Source organism: Equus caballus, chromosome 22 (assembly GCF_041296265.1).
Source record: "Equus caballus isolate H_3958 breed thoroughbred chromosome 22, TB-T2T, whole genome shotgun sequence".
In the NCBI taxonomy this organism is placed as follows: domain Eukaryota; kingdom Metazoa; phylum Chordata; class Mammalia; order Perissodactyla; family Equidae; genus Equus; species Equus caballus.
Genome location: NC_091705.1, coordinates 50,356,964 through 50,376,170, shown reverse-complemented (window position 1 = coordinate 50,376,170; position 19,207 = coordinate 50,356,964). Strand labels below are relative to the sequence as shown.

Here is a 19,207-nt window from a genome sequence, read left to right as displayed (position 1 = left end):
GGGAGAGGCAGCCAGGACGCCGGGAGAACCTTCGGGGATGGGAAGGGAGGCGGCGCTCCTTGGGGGGCTTCTGGCAGTGATTGCTGGGAGCTTGCTGTCCTCTGTCTGGATCAGGCCCAGCAGCCCTGGGATGTTTGGGAAGGGCCTTGTCTCTCCCCTCGCCCTCCAGCTCCAAGATGCACCCCGCCTGGGTTCCATTTTCACCTGAGTGCCCACCAGTCCCAGCACTTACTCCGCCCTCCTTCCCCCTGGCCTCAGGTCCAGCCGTGTGGCCAGGGGCAGCTTAGTGGCTGGTTGGTGAGCAGGTTTCCCACAGCATATGTGCAACAGCAGTGCCAAGACTGACCTGGACATGGTGGGTAGGAGGACAGGTGGGGCTGTGGGGCCCTTAGGGTGGAGCTAGGGTGCCTGGGGAAGCCCTGGAGAGGCCAGCCCCGGGGCATGGGTGTGGCCGACCTGGCTTGGCTGCCTTGTCACAGGGAAGTGGGCTGGCTCCTTGGCTGGGTGGGGATGGCCCGTCACTCCCAGCCAGTGGTGCCGGCAGCCGGCACAGTGACAGGTGGTGAGGCCAGGTGACCAGGTCCTGCCACTGCACCCACCATGGCGTCCTGGGGCCAGGCACACCTGGGACCCAAGTACGTGGGCCTCTGGGACTTCGAGGCCCGGACAGAGGAGGAGCTGAGCTTCCGGGCAGGGGACCTCTTCCACGTGGCCAGGAAGGAGGAGGAGTGGTGGTGGGCCACACTGCTGGACGAGGCGGGCATGGCCCTGGCCGAGGGCTACGTGCCCCACAACTACCTGGCCGAGAAGGAGACCGTGGAATCTGAGCCGTGAGTGTCCCTGTGGCCCTCGTGGCTCACTCCAAGGTGCCCCCACTCCCTGGGCCCTGCGGCCCCTGGAGAGCTCTGGGCAGGGTGACCATGGGACAGAGCTCTGTGCCGCTGTGGCGGTGCTTAGGGCAGGGCAGGTGTGCTGGGCTGGCCCCTGGGAGGCCAATGAGGGTAGGGACCCATAGCTCCATCTCCCTGTGTCCCCCAGTCAGGACTGGACCCCTGGGAGCGCTAACTGGGCTTTTGCTGAGTGACATATGGGGATTGGGGGCTGTTGAGGCATGTGGCTTCTTCCCTGGGCTCCACCAGGGTGCCAAGACCCAGAGAGGACAGAAGGGTTGGCAGTGGGCTTCCGGGTGGCTGGCTGACAGAGATGAGGTACGCAGGGGAGACTGAGGCAGGAGTGGGACTTTTGGGGAGGGAAGCTTCACTCACCTTCCAAACAACCCAAACCAGCTGTGTGACCCAGTTGGAGGGAGCCCAAAGGCCATTGTGCCAGGTCCGCCCAGGGCGTGGGCCAAGGCGTTTGCTCCCTGCATCCTCACAGCTGCCTGGTACTGGCTAGGCGGCTCCCGGAGGCGGTGGCCAGCCCTGAGGGTCTGCCCAGGAAGCTTGGACCACAAGGGGAAGCCTGGCAAGGGCATGTCCATGGCGACCTGAGGTGGTTCCTCTGAGCTCTGGGTGGGGTGGGTCCAGCAAGAGGAACACTCGTTGCCTGCCAGTGCTCCTGTGATCCCCATTTCACACTGATTGAGACCAGCTGTGTGCTGGGAGAGCACGTGAACACATGCAGGGGCTCCCTCCTACTGAAGGGAGATGAGCAGAAAACAAGCACAGTCTTAAACAGGACAGTTTCAGAAGGTGGAGTTCCATGCAGGGGTAATGCAGGGTCGCCATGGCTAGTGCAAAGGCCCTGAGGCCCTGAGAACCCAGCACATTTGAGAAGCTGGAAGGAGACAGGGTGGTTGGAGGGGTGAGTCAATGAGAGAGATTCGAGAGCACTGGATTGGTCAGGGGCAGGGCGTGGACCCCCAGGGGCTCTGTACAGACAGTAGCCTTCTGTGAAGGGGCCCAAGTTCCAGTGATGCCTAAGAGAGCTGGCGGACCAAGGACAGAGCAGCGGGCAGCAGAGGTCACCTGGGGAGCTCCAAAGCCCTCACCCTGTAGTCCAGAGTCAAGAGCTCATTCATGCCCTGGGGCTGGGAGCTGGTGTGTGCGAATTCCTGTGAGTGTGTGTGCGCGAATGCCTGTGAGCGTGTGTGTGAATGCCTGTGAGTCTGCAGGTGCATGTGTGTGAATGTGTGTGTGAGCGTGTGTGTGAATGCCTGTGAGCCTGCAGGTGCATGTGTGTGAGTGTGTGTGTGAATACCTGTGAGCCTACAGGTGCATGTGTGTGAATGCCTATGAGTCTGCAGGTGCATGTATGTGTGAGTGTGTGTGAATGCCTGTGAGCCTGCAGTGCATGTGTGAGTGTGTGTGAATGTCTGTGAGCCTGCACGTGCATGTGTGTGAGCATGTATGTGAATGCCTGTGAGCCTGCAGGTGCATGTGTGTGAGCGTGTATGTGAATGCCTGTGAGCCTGCAGGTGCATGTGTGTGAGCGTGTGTGTGAATGTCTGTGAGCCTACAGGTGCATGGATGTGAGGATGCGGGTGGGTAAGGCTGCACCACCAGCTGGGCTAGGGTAGCGGCGTATCGTGCCGAGAGACTGAGGAAATGACCTGGAGACAGCGGGCGAGACGCATAGATTTACTGGGGCTTATGTATAGGGAAGGTGCAGTGGCAGCCGGCTGGACAGGCAATGTGCACCCGCTACCGCCCCGCAGAGAGAAGCCAGCTTAAGCAGGCAGAGGAGCAAAGGCTGCGTGCTTGCCAAGGGGGATTGTCCCTGTATCCTGCATTCCGAGGACCAGAGCCCCCCACCCTGCCCCCTGCTCCAAAGGGCCTCTGCTTTCCTTCAGACCTTGATGGTCTCTGTGCCAACTATCACAGGAGAAAGCCGCTGGGTCGGCCAAGCCCAGGACTGTTGTCATCGTGAGTGCTGGCACATAGGCCAGATAGGAGCCTCATGGACACATGGTTTTTAAAGGGGCACGCCAGCTAGTGCCCCTACGCTCCATCCCCCACGTGTCCAGATGGCCCTTACAATCTCATTGTGCCAGTCTTCTGTGGTTTCCCTCAAGTCAGACACAGAGAGGAGCACTGTAGGCAGAGTCCACAACAGCAACAGAGAGCACAACATGAAAATAAAAGAAGCGGTAAAAAGGCAAGAATACCAATGAAAACATGTCACCAGCTGGAGGGGAGGGATTGTGTCCAAGTGGATGCTGGGTCGGTGGACAGGTTGTCAGTGACCCGTATGTGACCAGTAAGGAGGCCATTGCGCAGGAAACATTGTGGGCATAATCAGGGATACATACACAACATTCTACTGTGATCAGGGCACAGGTCCCCCCTCGGGCTGCAGTAAGCATGTCCAAGGCCATCTCTTTTGCAACACTGCTTCTCTCATCTGGGAGGTTTCTTCCTTTAGTAGAGTTACTGCATGTCCAGTGTCATTGAGGGCTGTTGCCATATTTTGGGCTAAGGCAGACACTTGCCGTTCTGCATCCACAACTGCAGCCTGTGGAGAGAGGATGGCGAGGGGTAGAACCACTCTGCGGTGTGTTGCACACGATGGTGTGCACGGACTGCCTCCCCGTTAGAAGGAAGCTGTGAAGGGAGACAGGATGCGTGCAGGGTCGTAGGGGCGCCCCATGTGCATCTGCCCGTCCAATTATAGGGCAGACAGGGCCAGCCGCGGGTGCCACAAGCCCACAGCCACCCCGAGGAGAGACATAGGCTCCTCTGATGGTGTTGCCTTGTTTTCCCAGCCACATTTCAGCAGGAATGATAACTGTTTGGTTGCACATTGCTTTAGGTGTCCACCCCACATTTTTTGAAATGCTTTCGTTTGACGGTGCAGAGTTGTTGTGACGTTCAATGCACCAGGGAAAGGAAGCACTTAATTCTATTTGCACAGCAGTTAACCATCCTATGCCATCAGAAACAGAGCACCCCACCCTTGGGGTCGTACTAACCTGCTCACACACAAGCTGGAGGATATACTTTCGAGAGGCGGCATAAGAGGGCGAGGACAGGTCGCTTGGCGGGAGAGGAGTGGGAATGGGAAGGTGGGCGGCATTCCTCCACTCTCGTGGGCTCTCCAGGGGGAGGTGCGGGCTGCTTGGAGGTGCCGTGGTGACCCGGTGGCTGAGGAGAGGGAGCTTGCTGCATACCAGCCGCTGGAGGGACTTTGTAAGTCAGCAAAGATGTGTGCCCGGGCAGTGAAGAGGTTGGCAGACATCATCCTAAGGACAAAAGTAAGATGTTTAGAGGGGACCAGAACAGGGAGGTCATGACCGTCCAGCAGGACGTATGTAGTTGCAGTGTCTTGGGTCAGTGTGATACCGGCCTGTGGTTTCAGACGAGGCTGACAATACCACACCGCTTGTCCAGTTGGTGTGGGCACTGCAGGGGCAGTGGAAAAGGATAAGGGAGGAGCAAGAACACACCAGAGGCAAAGGATGAATGTACCTTGGGGAATCGGAGGCCCTGGAGTGGTAAGTTTGGAGGTTTTGGGTGGCCCCCCCACAATGAAGTGTCTCACTGTGATATCCTGTTCTAAGCCTGTCCCCAAGGGGCTAAGAGACCACACCAGCAGGGCCCCACCTGCCAGTCCCAGGGCCAAGTGACCGCGTGGGTCCCGGCAGCGAGTTCCCGTGGCAGAGGCCGTAGTAAGTTGTTCTGAGTGCCCCTCTGTGGTTACCGTTTCTCTCCTCAATGAGCTCTTGTCTGTAGACGTGCTGTCACGTCAGGTCCTCGTGTCAACATCTGGTATGTACTGGGTTGGGTGTGGCTCTCACTTTCATTCAGTTGACTTATTGCCGTTGTCAGGCGTCTCATCCAATGAGCTAGGGTCCTGTCTTCTGTCCTTAGTTGTTTCATTTGTTCCACTAGTCCCGCGGCTGTGGGGTTGTATGGCAGGTGGAAATGCCAGTGTACGTCCATTTGATCAGCCCACGTCTGTACTGGGTGGCTAGGAAAATGCGTCCCTCAGTCACTGTCAGTGTCGGTGGGAACACCGTATACAGCACAGAGGTGTCCCAGGCCTCTCATGGTGGTCTTCTGTGTGGCCCTCTTGCTGGGGTACGCCTGCAGCAGTCCTGTGTACGTGTTCACACAAGTGAGGGCATACCAACATCCATCAGAGAGAGGCAAGGGCTGGATGTAGTCCACCTGCCAGTGTTGGGCAGACTGGTTACCTCTGGCTATTTGGTCTGTGTCCTGGGGAATGGCCTGGGGTCTCTGCAAGGAGCAGGAAGGGCACTCCTGACAGACCTGCACCACGTCCGCATAGCGCAGGAGGAGGCCCCAGGCCTTGGCAATAGCCCAGAGGGTTCTTCGTCCTTTATGTCCAGACTTCTTGTGTAGCCATTCTGCCGCTGTCTCGGCTCATGCTTCTTCCAGGAGGTGGATCTCAGCTAACTCGTCCACCTGTTGGTTTCCTGGCAGTATTTTTGGCTGATGTGCAGACACGTGGTACACTGTTATCGTCATTCCCCGAACCCGCTGCCAGATATCACCCCAGAGCTCTAGCCCACGCAATGGGCGACCATTAACAGTCCACTGTTGTCATGCCCACTGGGCCATCTGCAGGGTGAGCCCTTAAAGACCGCCTGACTGTCCGTACAGAGGCACATTGGATGGGACTCACAGGTCAACACCATCCAGGCAGCCCACAATTCAGCCTGTTGACCACTGTTTCCAGAGCCAGAGTCCAACCACATGCTGTTGGTCGAAGGCTAGCCGGCCCCTGCTGTCCACGTGGCTGATGGTCACCCCTTGTGGAGCCATCCGTCTATGAGGCCTCTGCCGGGATTGGCCTTGTACGTTGGGCAGGGTTTCAGGCACGGACACCCCGTCTGACGGGGTTGTTTCCTCCGGTGTATGTTCCTGGCCCGAGAATGTCATGCAGTTCTGCAGAGGGGACGACTGGCCAGGGTCCCTCGTTGTTGTAAGCATGCCACTTTGTTAGTGTCCGTGTTTGGGCTATTCCGAGTGAGGCTTCTGGAAAGTGGCCCGCAGCCACCCCGCAATGGGCAGATGAGTGTGGACAGTGACCGGCAGGGCACGGGTTGTGGGCTCCACCTGCTGGAGGGCTGGGTAAGCTGCACACAGCTGTCCCAGGCGCTGTACCAGGTGTCAGCCCCTTTCCACACTGGGACCAGAGCCAAGGGGCACCCGTTTGTTGCCTTGCCTCTGCCAGAGACCCCATCTGAACCCCTCTAGGTGACTGGAAACATCCAATTCACATGGCTGTCCTTGTGTTGAAACACCCACGGACAGGATTTGTCTCACTGCTACTTTGGCCTGGGCGAAGGCCTCCTGCTCGGTGGTCCCCCAGACCCAGATGGCCCCTTCCACACCGACTTATGAGGGGGGCGAAGCAGTTGGGCTGGATGAGGCATGACCTCCTAAGCCCAGAAAGCTCTGCGGTTGTTTCGGGGTGTTGGATGGTGGGGAGACCTGTATCTTACCTACAACAGCAGCAGGAGCCACTTTTGTCTCCCCGACCAGACAACACGCAGGTTCTGGACAGACAGTCCAGGCCTTTGCACTTTGTTGTCCTCCCCAACCCGTCCTCACTGGCTTAGGTGGGCGGCGAGGGAGCGGGAGGCTTCCCGGAGGTCTGCAAAAGACTCAGAGGCCAGCATGGCATCCAAAACATAATGAAACCAGGCGACATCAGGGGGTTTTGTCCATTGAGCCAGGTCAGCAGCCACGAGACCATGACAAATTGTGGGGCTGTGGAGACACCCTTGAGGCAGAGCAGTGAAAGTCCCTCGTGTGCCCTCCCAGGTGGAGGCAAGGTGGTCCTGGCTACCTTCCTCCAGGGGATGCTGAAAAAGGCACCAGCAGGGTCCAGGACAAAATGATGGGTCCAGGGTGTGCCCTCTGTGCTCTAGGAGGGAGGCTATCTGGGGACAGCAGCAGACACAGGCCGTGTCACTTTGTTCAGTTCCCTAGAGCCCACAGTCAGTCGCCAGGACCTGTCTGGCCTCCACACAGGCCACACTGGGCTACTGAATGGGCTGTGTCTGGGTCTAACGGTTCCTACCTTTGCCAACTCCCGTACGGTTCCTGTGATTTCGTCTTATGCCCCTGTAGATGATGCTACTTTATCGTCCCACACGATGCAGTTGGGGCAACCTCACTAGAGTCCACCTGGCACAGCCCCTTATTACAGCTTTTAATCGTGCGGACCCAGAGGCGGGATTCTGCAGCAGTAGTCTGAAGAGTCAGGCCAGCGAGGACATCCACGCCCGATGTATTCCGCTGTGGGGGCCATACGAACCATGTACCGTCTTGGCAAGAGACGCCCTACCTGCAGCATCAGTGTCACCTCGACTGTGCCCCCACCATAACCATCTATGACAGAAATAGGGCCATCAAAATGGGATAGATTGCCATCAACCAAAGCACATTCTGCTCCTGTGTCTACTAAGGCTAAAACAGTCTGTTTATTGTTGGCAGACCAATAAATTGTCAGCTCTACATGTGGCCTCCACTCCCTCGAAACTCGTGCTACATGCACACGGTTACAGGGATGAGTCGGGGTCCCTTGGCTTGTTCCCTGGTCAAGGGGGCTGGGATGTTCCCATGTTGTCACAGGGGCTGCCATGGAGTGGGCAGCCCAGAAACTTCCCCAGAGGGTGGCTTGGTGAACCTCTATTTTGGCCCTAATTTCTGCCACAGTGCCACCAAGACAGGATTTGGCTGCTTATCTATTTTCTCCAGAGGGGCGCCCATGGCCACCAAGTCTTGCCACATCTGCCTGTGAGTCACCCTAACTGGACCCTTTGCACTTTGCCCCCTTTATCTTCCTTCCCTCCGGGAACCCTGGTAGTGCTTACCTTCTTCTTTCTGATTTTGTCTGTTTCTCCCAGGTCGGCTGCAGCTTGGGCCACCTGGACACAGGTTGACCCACAAAGGACTGAGCATAGAAACCAAGGCCCATACATTGGTCAGGTGCTGTGTGCAGCACAGTGTCTTTTGTGCCTGCTGTAAAAATCTCATTGTCAGCCCCTCGGACATATTCGGCATAAACAGCATGTTTAATTCCCACTTCCCTCATGGTTCCTGTGCTGGTTCCATGGTCTGCCCACAGGGACGGGGCACGGGCATGTTCCTCTCGTTGGGCCAGGCACCCCTGCAGGCAGTGACTGGCCAGGTCAAGAGAGAGACGGCCCCGTGCTCATTTACCGAGGCTTAAGGGCATTGCCGCAGGTCAGGGTGGGAGGTGACAGAAGCCATTTTGCTCATCTCCACCCCCGATGACAAGATGCCTTTTGCACCGGCGACCCAGAGGTGCAGAAACCAGCCAGGGACGCTTTGTCTCTCCTTCTGTCTGAATTTGTTCCCCGGTTCCAGCAGTTCTGTGGCGGTTCAGTCCCTCGTGGGGGAATGCACACGCCAGACAGGCAGAGGCAGGTCCAGGGCATCTACCCCACGAGCGGGGGCTGGTCAGACTTTAACTGTCAGGTTAGGACGAGTGTGGGGCCAGTACGGGACCTCCAAGGGTCCATCCCAGCCAGCAGCTCCTCACCGTCACTGCTTGAATCTCACGAGTCCCATTGTTCTGGGCTCCAATCTCGTTGTGTCACGAGAGCTCTCACCTTTGCCTGGGGCAGCTGTTGCCCTTTCATCCTGGCGAGGCGGCAGGCTAAGGCCACTGTCCTCCCGTCAGACTCCGTAGGTGTGCTGACAGAGCCCGGGTAGTTTCGGCTTGAACCAGCCCTGCTTCCCTTTCTAATGTTAACTCCCCTGGCAGCTGCCTCACCGTCGCCTTAGCTTCCATTTCAGCTTCTGTTGCTAAGCGAACAGCAGCAGGGAGGGGCCACCCCACTGCAGCAGCTGCCACCCGGGCTTCTGACTTTCAGTTCCTCACATCGGCCATGCCCAGGACTTCCCCAAGGCCCTTTGGCATTTTTGGGGCGTCCCCGTACTCATGCGGTGAGCCCCGTCCATCTAGGATGGCAGTGACCCACTCCCACATGGAGGAGGCCTGCCAGCCGGGGATTCCCTCCCTGGATTTCCCCTTCCCATCCCCCATAGTCTCGGTGCTCACGGGGGTTTCTTTGGTCTCCTGGCTGGCTCGCCAAGTGTAAGGCTGCACACCCAGCTGGGCTAGGGCAGCAGGGTATCGTGCCAACAGATGGAAGAAATACTCTGGAGATGGTGGGCGAGACGGATAGATTTATTGGGACTTACGTACAGGGAGAGAGTCTAGGGGTGGCTGGCTGGACGTAGACCTGCACACGGCCACCGCCCCCTGTGAGAAGCCAGCTTAAACAGGCAGAAGGACAAAGGCTGCATGCTTGCCATGGGGGAACGTCCCTGTATCCTGCATTCCAAGGACCAAAGCCCCCTCCCCAAGGGCCTCTGTTTTCCTTCAGACCTCAAGGGTCTCTGTGCCAACTATCCCAGGAGAAAGCAGCTGGGTTGGCCAAGCCCAGGACTATTATCATTGTGAGTGCTGGCGCATAGCCCAGACAGGAGCCTCAAGGACATGTGGTCTTTAAAGGGGCACACCAGCTAATGCCCCTGCAGGGTGCATGTGTGTGAGTGTGTGGATGCATGCATATCAGTGCAAGTGCACATATGTCAGTGTGTGGGCGCATGCATGTGAGCAGGTGGGTGCACGTGTGAGTATGTGGGTGCATGTATGTGAGTCCAAGTGCACGGGTGCATTTTCTTGCTGCTCAGACACCCAACCCTAGGTCCCACAGAGCAGGAGCACTGTGTCCATGGCCCAGGTCACAGGAGGTGGCCACAGAATCACAGAATGATGTGGTTGCACACGATGGGACGGCATGTCTCTGGGATGGGGCCATCAGGGCAGGTGGTGGGAGGTGTCTGCCCTCTTCTGGGCCACTAGGGCCTTTCCTGGTGTCCAGAACTGGCCATTTGAGACATTTGGGGTCTATGATGGGCAGGGAAGGGGTCTCTGGGTGGGGGACTATCAGAGGGCAGCTGTGGGTCTCGGCTGGGAGCACAAGGAGGCAGAGGGTCAGGTGAGGGGCTGGGATTCAGGGTGGGCAGCGTGGGGGTCAGCAAGCTCAGGACACACTCCCCCCAGGTGGTTCTTCGGCCGCATCTCCCGCTCAGAAGCCTTACACCGACTGCAGGCCGAGGGCAACAAGCCGGGTGCCTTCCTGATCAGGGTCAGCGAGAAGCCGGGTGTGGACTACGTCCTCTCGGGTACAGTCCCTGCTCCTCCCCTCTGTGGCCCAACCCCGCCTGACTCTGGGGCTCCTTGCCCCTGAACCCTCCCTGCATGCAGAGAGCCCGGCTCCCTCTGGCCTGTCCCCTCTGTCTTGCTGTGGCATCTCCAACATCCCGGCCCTCCTCAGGGGAGCTCTGACCCCTGCCAGTGGGCATGGCTTGCCCCTGGGGTCCGGGGTCTGCGTTTTGTCCTTTCCCTGTTGGTAGCACCCTGGGGGCAGAAAGTTGAGCATGGTGCCCACTTTGCCCCTTGACCTGCAAGCTCCTTTCTGAGGGGCCCCGGGGTGCGCGCGCCTGCTCACGTGTGTCCCTCCTTCTGCCCGTGCTCCCTGCGCTTCAGTGCGGGACACGCAGGCTGTGCGGCACTACAAGATCTGGCGGCGGGCCGGCCGGCTGCACCTCAACCAGGCCGTGTCCTTCCCCAGCCTGCCTGACCTCGTGGACCACCACAGGGCCCAGAGCCTGTCCCACGGCCTGCGGCTGACCGTGCCCTGCTGGAAGGTAGGGCTGCCCTGCTGGACCCTCGCCCTGCCCGTGCCCACCCACAGCCATCTCTCCTCGACAGGGACCCTCAGGGTTGCACAGGGTGGGTGTGGGTCCTGATGCACTGACCCCCTGGAGGGGACTGGGCCCCGGGGATCAGGGCTGCCTGGAAGCTGTGGCTGCACAGAGCCGGGTGTGGGAGCAGGAGGGTGTGCAGGAGAACTGCCCTCCTTTGCCGGGTCACTCTCACCCCCGGGCCAGTGAGAGGTCAGCTGTGCCGCTGTCATATGCTGAGTCTCTCTGGGCTGGTGGGAGCCTGGGGACAAGGGCTGTGTGCCTTGGCCAGCAGGCGGACAGTTTTGTCTCAGTGGCACTCAGGCCAGTCACTGGCCCAGAGAGGGCGATGAGGGTGGCGTGTGTTTGCATGCACAGCAGGGGCAGCCAGGCAGGGGCAGCCCCTAGGAGAGCCCAGCCACATGCAGCACTCGGGGACCATCCAAGCTGAACGACCCAGCTGACAGAGCGGGGCACCCCCTGCTGGAGGCAGAGTGGGCTTCCTGGAGGATGGGCTGGGTGACTGGACAGCATTCCCCCGCCCCACGTGCCCTGCCTGTCCCTCCAGCACGAGCCGGAGCCCCTGCCGCAGTGTGACGACTGGGAGCGGCCGCGGGAGGAATTCACGCTCTGCAGGAGGCTGGGCTCTGGCTACTTCGGGGAGGTCTTCGAAGGGCTCTGGAAGGACCAGGTCCGAGTGGCCATTAAGGTGATCGCCCGAGGTGAGTGGGCCTCAGGCCGGGGGGCCTGCTTGACCCCACGCCTCCCTGCCAGTCCCACCAAGAGGGACTTCTGGCCTCGCTCACCGGGGTGGGGGCAGCCAATCCAGCCCAGGCCCTGATGTCCCACGTGCTGCACGCTGCCTTAACTTGCGCCCTACGTGGCATCTACAGCGGCATCAAGGTAGCATTTTCCTTTCAATTGTGTCTGTTTTTACCTAAACTCATTTATTTTAAAAGGGAATTTTAAATCCTTGATGTAAATGGAAAGCCAGTAAAATAAAGAGGTCACTAGGAATCTGAAAAGGCTCATCTAATGTCTCCTTGGGACCCACTGGAGTTTGGATCCCACTTCAGGAACCAGGGCCCAGGGGGCGTGGGGACACACTTGGGGGTGTTTAGGCCCTGCATCTGGCTCCAGCAGGTGCTGGCCACGCGGGGGCATTGGAGGTGCCCGGGGTGTGGTGAGCGCCATCTGCTCCTGTGAACATGAGGCTGTGGCGCTGGGTTGCCCTGGGGCTGGGCTGCGCCTGCCCTGGCATCCTGGCCTGGGGGCTGCCGCGTATGGGGGAGCGACAGGGGCTGGCCTTCTCCGTGGGGCCGCACCCACTGAGGCAGCCGGCCCTGCAGATGACCTCCTGCACCAGCACACATTCCAGGCGGAGATCCAGGCCATGAAGCAGCTTCGGCACAAGCACATCCTGGCGCTGTACGCCGTGGCTTCCGTGGGAGATCCCGTGTACATCGTCACGGAGCTCATGCCCAAGGGGAGCCTGCTGGCGCTGCTGCGGGGTGAGCAGGCCCCTTCCCGGGGATGGAAGTCACCCCTGCTCGCAGCCGGCAAGGGGACACATGACAAAGAAAAAGGAAACCCAGACCACCCCCTGCCACGTGCAGACAGCCAGGGACTCAGATGCCTTCGCCAGCCCTTTCCCGTTTAAGGAACGACTTACAGTATGTGATAAATGTACCATCTGTTCATTGTAGGAATTTGAGAAGACACGGATAAGTACAAATAAGACAAGAGCCACTCATAATTCCTGCACCCACAGTTAATGCCTGGAGCGGCCTGCCCACCCCCACTGCTTCTGGAACTTGCAGGCCTGGTTCTCACTGCTTTTCTCTCTTCTTAGAAGGCACCGCCCCTCCTTCTTGGGTTTGAGTGTGCATGTACACTTAAACAGCCACCTATACTCACACACACGTACACACGTGAACACTCGCATGCGCACCACACACGTACAGATGCACACAAGACTCACTCACACACATGCACTCACACCACAGTACACACTTACACATGCACACTCAGACATGCACACTTACATGCATGCTCACACACTGGACGTATCCGTTGGCTCAGAGACCTCATCATCCGTAACAAACCCCATTATTTTATTTAACTCCCAAACCAAAGACAACAGCTGTGGATGAGTGGAAGTGCCAGTGTGTGTGGACGCCACCCGTGTCCTGAGACGGTAAATGGGAAGACGTGCAGGGCCGGGTGAATGACACCCAGGACGTGTGTGTGCACATCTGGGAATATACTTAGACATCAACATTGGGAATATTCTGAATGGAAAATTTTTCACATAAGCTTGATTGCCGCAGTTTCCCGTGTCATTAAATGTTCTTCAGAAATTTTTGAGGGTCTGTACACGACCGCGTAGATAGGCTGCGTCCATTTAGCTCGTTGCTGGAGGCTGCACCTTTTCAAGGTTCGCAGCTGTGTAAACGATGCTGTGATGAACACCTCTGTCCTGACGTCTTTGCGTTCCTGTTGCTTTCGTGTAGATTCCCGGAAGGCAAAATGTGGGGAAAAGCACATGTTTGCACCGTGCTTTGGCTCAGATACCTAACTGCCTTTCAGAAGGGCTGCAGCGGGTCCACTGTTCCAATTTTAAATCAGCCAACTGCCCTTTGCCCCAGCCCTTCCCGAGCCCAGGAGCCTGAAGAGCCCATGGCAGAGAGAGCTTGGCCCCAGCCAGCCCCGCTGACCCTGGCCTCCTCTTGTCTCCAGACTCTGACGAGACAGCCCTGCCCGTCTCAGAGCTGGTGGACATCACATGGCAGGTGGCCGAGGGAATGTGCTACCTGGAATCACAGAATTACATCCACCGGGACCTGGCTGCCAGGAACATCCTCGTGGGGGAAAACCACATCTGCAAAGTCGGGGACTTCGGGCTGGCCAGGCTCGTCAAGGTGGGGCCCTTGGAGGGTAGAGGGCAAGGGGCAAAGGGTGGAGGGTGCGGGGCTTCCTCTGTGCATGAAGCTGGGGATTCCCGTGGGTTCTCTGCCCTTGGGGAGCTGAAGCAGCTGTGGCTCTGACAGGTGAGTCACAGGGCTGCGGAGCCACACAGACGACTCCAGGAGCTGCAAAGGGAAAGGGGAACCACCCAGGGCCAGAGGCTGGGGTGGGGGGTCCACGGAGCAAAAGGTCTCTGCTGAGTGGTGGGCTGTGGTGTAGCAGGGGCCGGGTGCTAAGGGTCCCACTCATTTGCTCATTCGTCCACTCAGTGTCACTGCCCCGGCCTCCTGCAGGCTGGTCTGTGAGCTCAGGGTAAACATCTCCCCAGCTGCCCCCCACATAAAGGAAACTTGTTTCTTACGGAGGATTCTGAAGACAAATGGGGCCAGAGGAGAGCAGCGAGCTTCAGTACCACCAGGGGACAGCCCGCACGGCCCTCCTCCCTCCATGCTTACACCAAAGTCCCGCGCAGGTGCACACCTTGGCATCTCTATAAGGACTCCAAACAAAACAGCCACAATGCCATCATCACACTGTTAACATTAGTGGGGACTCCTTAAAGTCATCACGTCCCCTCAGAGCCAAGTTCCCAAATTCTTGCAAATGTGGTGAGTTCACTTCAGTTTGCCCCTCGAGCAGACCCATGTGTCACAGCTGCTTGACTGCCTGTCTCTCAAAGCACCGCTCTGCTCCGTCTCCTCGAAACTCACGTTTGAGACTCGTCGCCCCTCCTCCGTGAAGCCCTCTGCTCTGGGTTTGTCATTCGGTCCTTTGGGGTGCGGTCTGCTGGTATCCGGGGCACAGTCTGTTGGCTAATGGGGTGCGGTCTGTCGGCTGGTGGGGTGCGGTCTGTTGGCAGATGGGGAGCAGTCTGCTTCTTTTTTTGTGACACTGCCGGCCGGCCGCGGACAGCAGGCATCAGGTTGCTTCGCTCACGGGGGTGAGGTGCTGATGCTGTGGTTTTTTCCTCATCGTGAGCTGGATGCTTCTAGAAGACACACGACTCTCCTCCACTCTGCAGCCAGTAGTGGGCCAGGTTGGATGGAAAGGCAGGCTTTTCTGAGTTCGTCCAGTGGTAGCCAGTCCACCTTTTTTGGCATCTCTGTGAACTCATGACTTTGAGAACGTCTGCGGACTCCACATGATGGTCACTGTCCACCTCTGGGCTCCTCTGACATGACCCAAGAGGGCCATGCTTTTCCTGACCCCAACTTCCCAGCTCTCTCCTCCTCCTGTCTCCCCCACACCTCCTGCTCCCTCCCTCCACCAATCTGAGGGAAAGCAGCTCTTCTTGGGGCCCTGGGCCTGCTTGTCTCCAAGTGAAGCAGCAGCTGCCTGTAGTGGCAGCCGTGATGGCGGTGTGTCCTGACAGCATGTCATCAGTGTCCACTCTCCAGGCGAGGCGGCCGCACACCTCCCACCAGGCCCCTGCTCCCCATGCCTGTCCCTGCTGGGGGAACGGGAGGGGTGCAGGCTCCCCCAAGGCCCACCTCCAGCATGTGTCTGATCACAGGAGGACATCTACCTTTCCTATGACCACAACATCCCCTACAAGTGGACGGCGCCCGAGGCACTCTCCCGAGGGCATTACTCCATCAAATCTGATGTGTGGTCCTTCGGGATTCTCCTCCATGAGATCTTCAGCAGGGGTCAGATGCCCTATCCAGGTACTGGGCCCCCAATGTCCCCCACTGTGGGCAGGGTGGGAGGGGCCACCTCCCAGGGGCAGCCGTCCAAAGGATGGTGTTAACAACGTGTGCAGGGGATGCACGGCAGGCCCAGGCTTCCTGGGAGGGGCCGCAGGCGGCAGGGCAGGACTTCCTGGTGGTGGGTGGAGGGCAGATGGGCACGGTCCCTCAGCCCCCGAAAGCCCCTCTCATCCCAACGCTGGCAGGCATGTCCAACCACGAGGCCTTCCTGAGGGTGGAGGCAGGCTACCGCATGCCCCGTCCCCCCCAGTGCCCTCCCACTGCACACAGGCTGATGCTCTCCTGCTGGCACAAGGACCCGGAGCAGAGGCCCTCCTTCAAAACCCTGCGGGAGCAGCTCTCCAGCTTCACCAGATACGAGAATCCGCTCTGAGTGGCCCTCCCTGCCACTGCCTCCCGGTGAGCAGGGGCCTGGGGCGACAACATGGACCTCGGATCAAGGGCCTGGCCTGACCCTCTGATTCATGGATTTGCCTAAAGTGCCAACAGCGCCCAGAGCCAGGCTGTGCATTCCTTAGGAGAAGATTCCTTAGTAGGAGCTCCTCGGGCTGTGGGCCTGCCCGGTCCTGGGGTGGGGAAGCGCACTCTGTAGTCTGGACTGCAGGGGAAGTCTGCCCCCTCCTCCCACTGGCCCCAAGACACCAGCTCCTGGAAAGCACCTGCCCACCCGGGCCAACTCCAAATCTGGAGCCCTCCAGGAGCTGGGCTGCCCCTCTCGCAAAGGGAGCGGACCCATCCCTGGTCCTGACCCGAAGCCCACTAGCTCAGTCAGGACCAGGGCTGAGCCTCCCTGGACCACACACGGGCACCACCTTGACTTCGGCTGCACTGGCCCTTTGTTCCCTGGACCCCGCCTGCCCCGTGATTTCAGGGAGCACAGACTCCCCAACACTCCACGGAGACGGGTCATTTGGTGGTGGGGCACCACCGCCTGGCACCTGGGTCCAGGCAGCTGTCCCTGGCCTTCTGCCACACCAAGCAGCCGCTGCTGCCAGGGGCTCTGGGGCCTGCTCTAGACCCTGGCCAGAAAGACCGGGTGGGCCTGACTACACTTCGGGGCACCACTCCCCCAGGCCCATCCAAGGGGATGGGAATGAGGGTCTCCCCTACCCAGCCTCAGCACTGACCACTGGCCTCGGGGAGCCTGGGAGAGGCTGTCCACCACCCTGCAGCCTGCTTGGACATGCCGAAGGCAGTAACGGACAAAGGCTGAAGCCTTTTGGGGTCACAAACTGCAGACACCTGGAATGGACTCGCTGCTATTTATAGCACAGAGCAGGGCCAACTGGCAGGAAGAGGACGGCCCCCTCAGGATACCTGAGCTCTGCCCACCAACCAGTGGAGGCCACTCCCCTCACTGAACCCCAGACCTCACTCCAAGTCTGTCCCGTCCCCCAAGCTGCCCTCTTCTGGGGCCCTCGCTGACCAACAGACCTGGGTCAATCTCTGCTGGCCACTGGAGGCATGTGGCACAGGCAGTCCTCCACCAACACCTGCCGCTGAAGGAGTCCAGCAGAGAATACACAACCACGCCCGCAGCTCCCTGAGCTGGACTGTGCCCAAAGGTGGGGACTGCCTGTGGCGGGGAGGGCCCTCTGGAGCGCCCCACACTCCTGCCCCTCAGCCCCAGGGTTGGGAGCCCTGACCAGTGAGCCTCACCCCAAGCTAGAGGAAGTGACACCCTTCAGGAACGGCAGCTGGCAGGCAGTGTGGCCCAATGCCTGCCCCCATGAGCTGCCTCACCCAGCTGGGACACACATGGCATCTGTCGTGTTCCCTCATCTCCCTCCCTGGTATCAACTGGGGCCTCATCAAGGTCCCTCCAGCTGAGGGCTCCTGAATCCTTACCCAGAGGCCCAGTCTCCAACGGCGGCCACGGGAAGCAGGGATGAAGCCACTTAAAAAACCGTGACCTCAGTGGCTGCCCTCGAGGTTCCCTGTCCAGTTCCTAAACTGCCTGCTCTCCCATACTCCTCAAAATAGCAAGGCACCCCAGCCCTTCTCAGGAGCAAGACCCTACACCTGTGAACCTGGGCCAGGCCTCAGACATGGCCTCCAGCGAGGGGCCCCAGGAAGCAGAGCCCGCTCCCCACCCCCAGGAAGAAGTGAGAAGGTTGGGTGGGGTTCAGTGACTTCACCCACAGGCCTCGGGGCACACAGCTCACACACACCACCAGGGCTGCTGGCCACTTGGAGTTTATTTTGCACTTGGGGCAAGGCACACGGTCACTGGGTGTCAGGAAGGCTCTTGTGCGGCTGGGGTGGTAAAGAGCTGGGTTCTCTCATTTTCCTTTTTGGTGTTTTGCTGTTTCAATATACAGGAACCCAACTGCTTCTGCTTCCACCAGCCTGCCTAGTGTAGGGGGTGGGCGGGGCAGGGAGGGGCTCTGAGGAACCCAGGGCCTCTGGAAGGTGGCGGTCACTCAGGACCGGGGCCCAGCATTGGCTTTGGCAGGCTGGCCACCAGGCTGCTTCCTCGAGGCTTCTGGAGCCAGGTCACACGTGATGGTGCTGCTGGAGGCCTGGGGGGACTCCGAGCTGGGGGAGAACCGGTGGTCAGAGCCTGCCTCCGCCTGCCCCCTCTCCCACACTGGCCCCCAGAACGGGGCACTCACTGCTCTGGGGACTCCAACACTGTGGCCATGAATGGGAGAGTGGACTTCCCAAAAAAGAAGCTCGTCCACCAGTGACCCGGGTCGGCCTTGGGGAGACCTGAGAAAAGCAAAGCGGGGTCACGGTGCTGCCGCCCACTCCTGGTGGGGCGCTCGGGCAGGACCGCGGACCTGCACTCACCGGGGTGGTGGGGGATGGCTTCCCCAGGGTACTCGGCGCTGCCGCAGGAGCTGTTGCTGGAAGTGGAACCCAGGCGGCCTGGGGAGGAGCCGCGGTCAGCCCCCAGCGCGCAGCCCAGGCCCACCCACCCCTCTAGGCCAAGCGCTGGCTCTGCTGGCAGCACAGGGGCAGGGCCGGGGGCCCGCGCAGCCCACTCTCCACCCAGACAGGGGTTCTCAAGGGGCTGCAGACACCACAAGCTGGGAGAGGGCCCGGAGTCAGACCTGTCGGGCGGCGGGAAGGAGCTCACTTACGCCGGTAGTAGTCGTGGGTGGCCACGAGCGAGCCGCTGGAGGGGATGGCTGCCATGCTCCTGTTTGTGGGCCGGCGGAAGCCTGCGCAGGGCGTCGGGGAGCCCCTGCGGTCACCGGCTGCCCCCCGGAGGGAGCGCCCACTCCGGGGGGACCCCGGCCGGCCCCGAACTCCCGGGCGGGCGGCGACCCGGGTTTGTTTACCTCGCGGGGGCGGGGCTCCGGAGCGCCCGGTCCGCCTTCGCCGCGCGGGGCGGGGCGGCGCCAACCGGCCCGAACCGGCCGCGCGGGCGGAACAAAGGCGCTTTGTGCGCAGGGCCGCCAGCCGGGGGCTCCCGGAACCGGCCCACGCCGGCCCAGCCCGACCACCCGCCCCGACCCGCGCCCCTCCTCGCCGCTGCCCGGTCCCCCGCGACCCCGGCTCGAGTCCCCGCCCGTCCTTCCGGCCGCCGCTCGGTCCGTCCGGCCGCCCGTCGCGCTGAGGGCCGCCCCCGCCGCCCACTCGGGCCCGCTCGGCCCCACCACGCGCCGCCCCGGCCCTCACCTCGGCGGCGACCCCTCGCGCGCCTCGGCGCGCGATCACGGGTGGCGGGGACGGGGACGCTAGGCCACGGAGCCCATTTGCAGAGAAGACGCGAGAGGCCGACCCACGACCGGGACGCGCCGGCTGCGCATGCGCGGACGCGCCTACTTATATCGAGGCGCCGTGCCGGCCCCGCCCCAACTCGGCCCGGCCCGCCCCCAACCCCCGCGA

At 60.3% G+C, this 19,207-nt stretch overlaps 2 protein-coding genes and 1 long non-coding RNA gene across 5 annotated transcripts; 1 reads left to right on the top strand and 2 right to left on the bottom strand.

Moving 5' to 3' along the window:
- Positions 1-472: 472 nt before the first annotated feature.
- On the top strand, positions 473-17,703 carry PTK6 (protein tyrosine kinase 6). Of its 2 annotated transcripts, none has more exons than XM_070247524.1 (8): positions 473-830; positions 10,012-10,133; positions 10,498-10,658; positions 11,263-11,416; positions 12,044-12,205; positions 13,434-13,615; positions 15,175-15,328; positions 15,641-17,703. In XM_070247524.1, exons 1-8 carry the CDS (start codon positions 601-603, stop codon positions 15,643-15,645), a joined length of 1,170 nt encoding a protein of 389 aa, XP_070103625.1. In that variant the 5' UTR covers positions 473-600; the 3' UTR covers positions 15,646-17,703. The 2 variants fall into 2 exon arrangements, with proteins under 2 accessions (XP_070103625.1, XP_001492818.1); XM_001492768.5 differs by having other exon boundaries at positions 15,556-17,703.
- LOC138920184 (uncharacterized) lies at positions 2,564-8,750 on the bottom strand. 2 transcript variants are annotated; one of them, XR_011430945.1, is made up of 3 exons: positions 7,787-8,750; positions 3,911-4,180; positions 2,564-3,453 (listed from the first exon to the last, which is right to left on the bottom strand). It is a non-coding gene; the product is annotated as an uncharacterized lncRNA (long non-coding RNA). The 2 variants fall into 2 exon arrangements; XR_011430946.1 differs by having other exon boundaries at positions 8,549-8,740.
- Positions 17,551-19,207, bottom strand: PPDPF (pancreatic progenitor cell differentiation and proliferation factor). The gene is made up of 5 exons (XM_023626929.2): positions 18,998-19,207; positions 18,457-18,537; positions 18,164-18,241; positions 17,986-18,082; positions 17,551-17,908 (listed from the first exon to the last, which is right to left on the bottom strand). The coding sequence occupies exons 2-5, from the start codon at positions 18,509-18,511 to the stop codon at positions 17,794-17,796; spliced, it is 345 nt and encodes a 114-aa protein (XP_023482697.1). The 5' UTR covers positions 18,512-18,537; positions 18,998-19,207; the 3' UTR covers positions 17,551-17,793.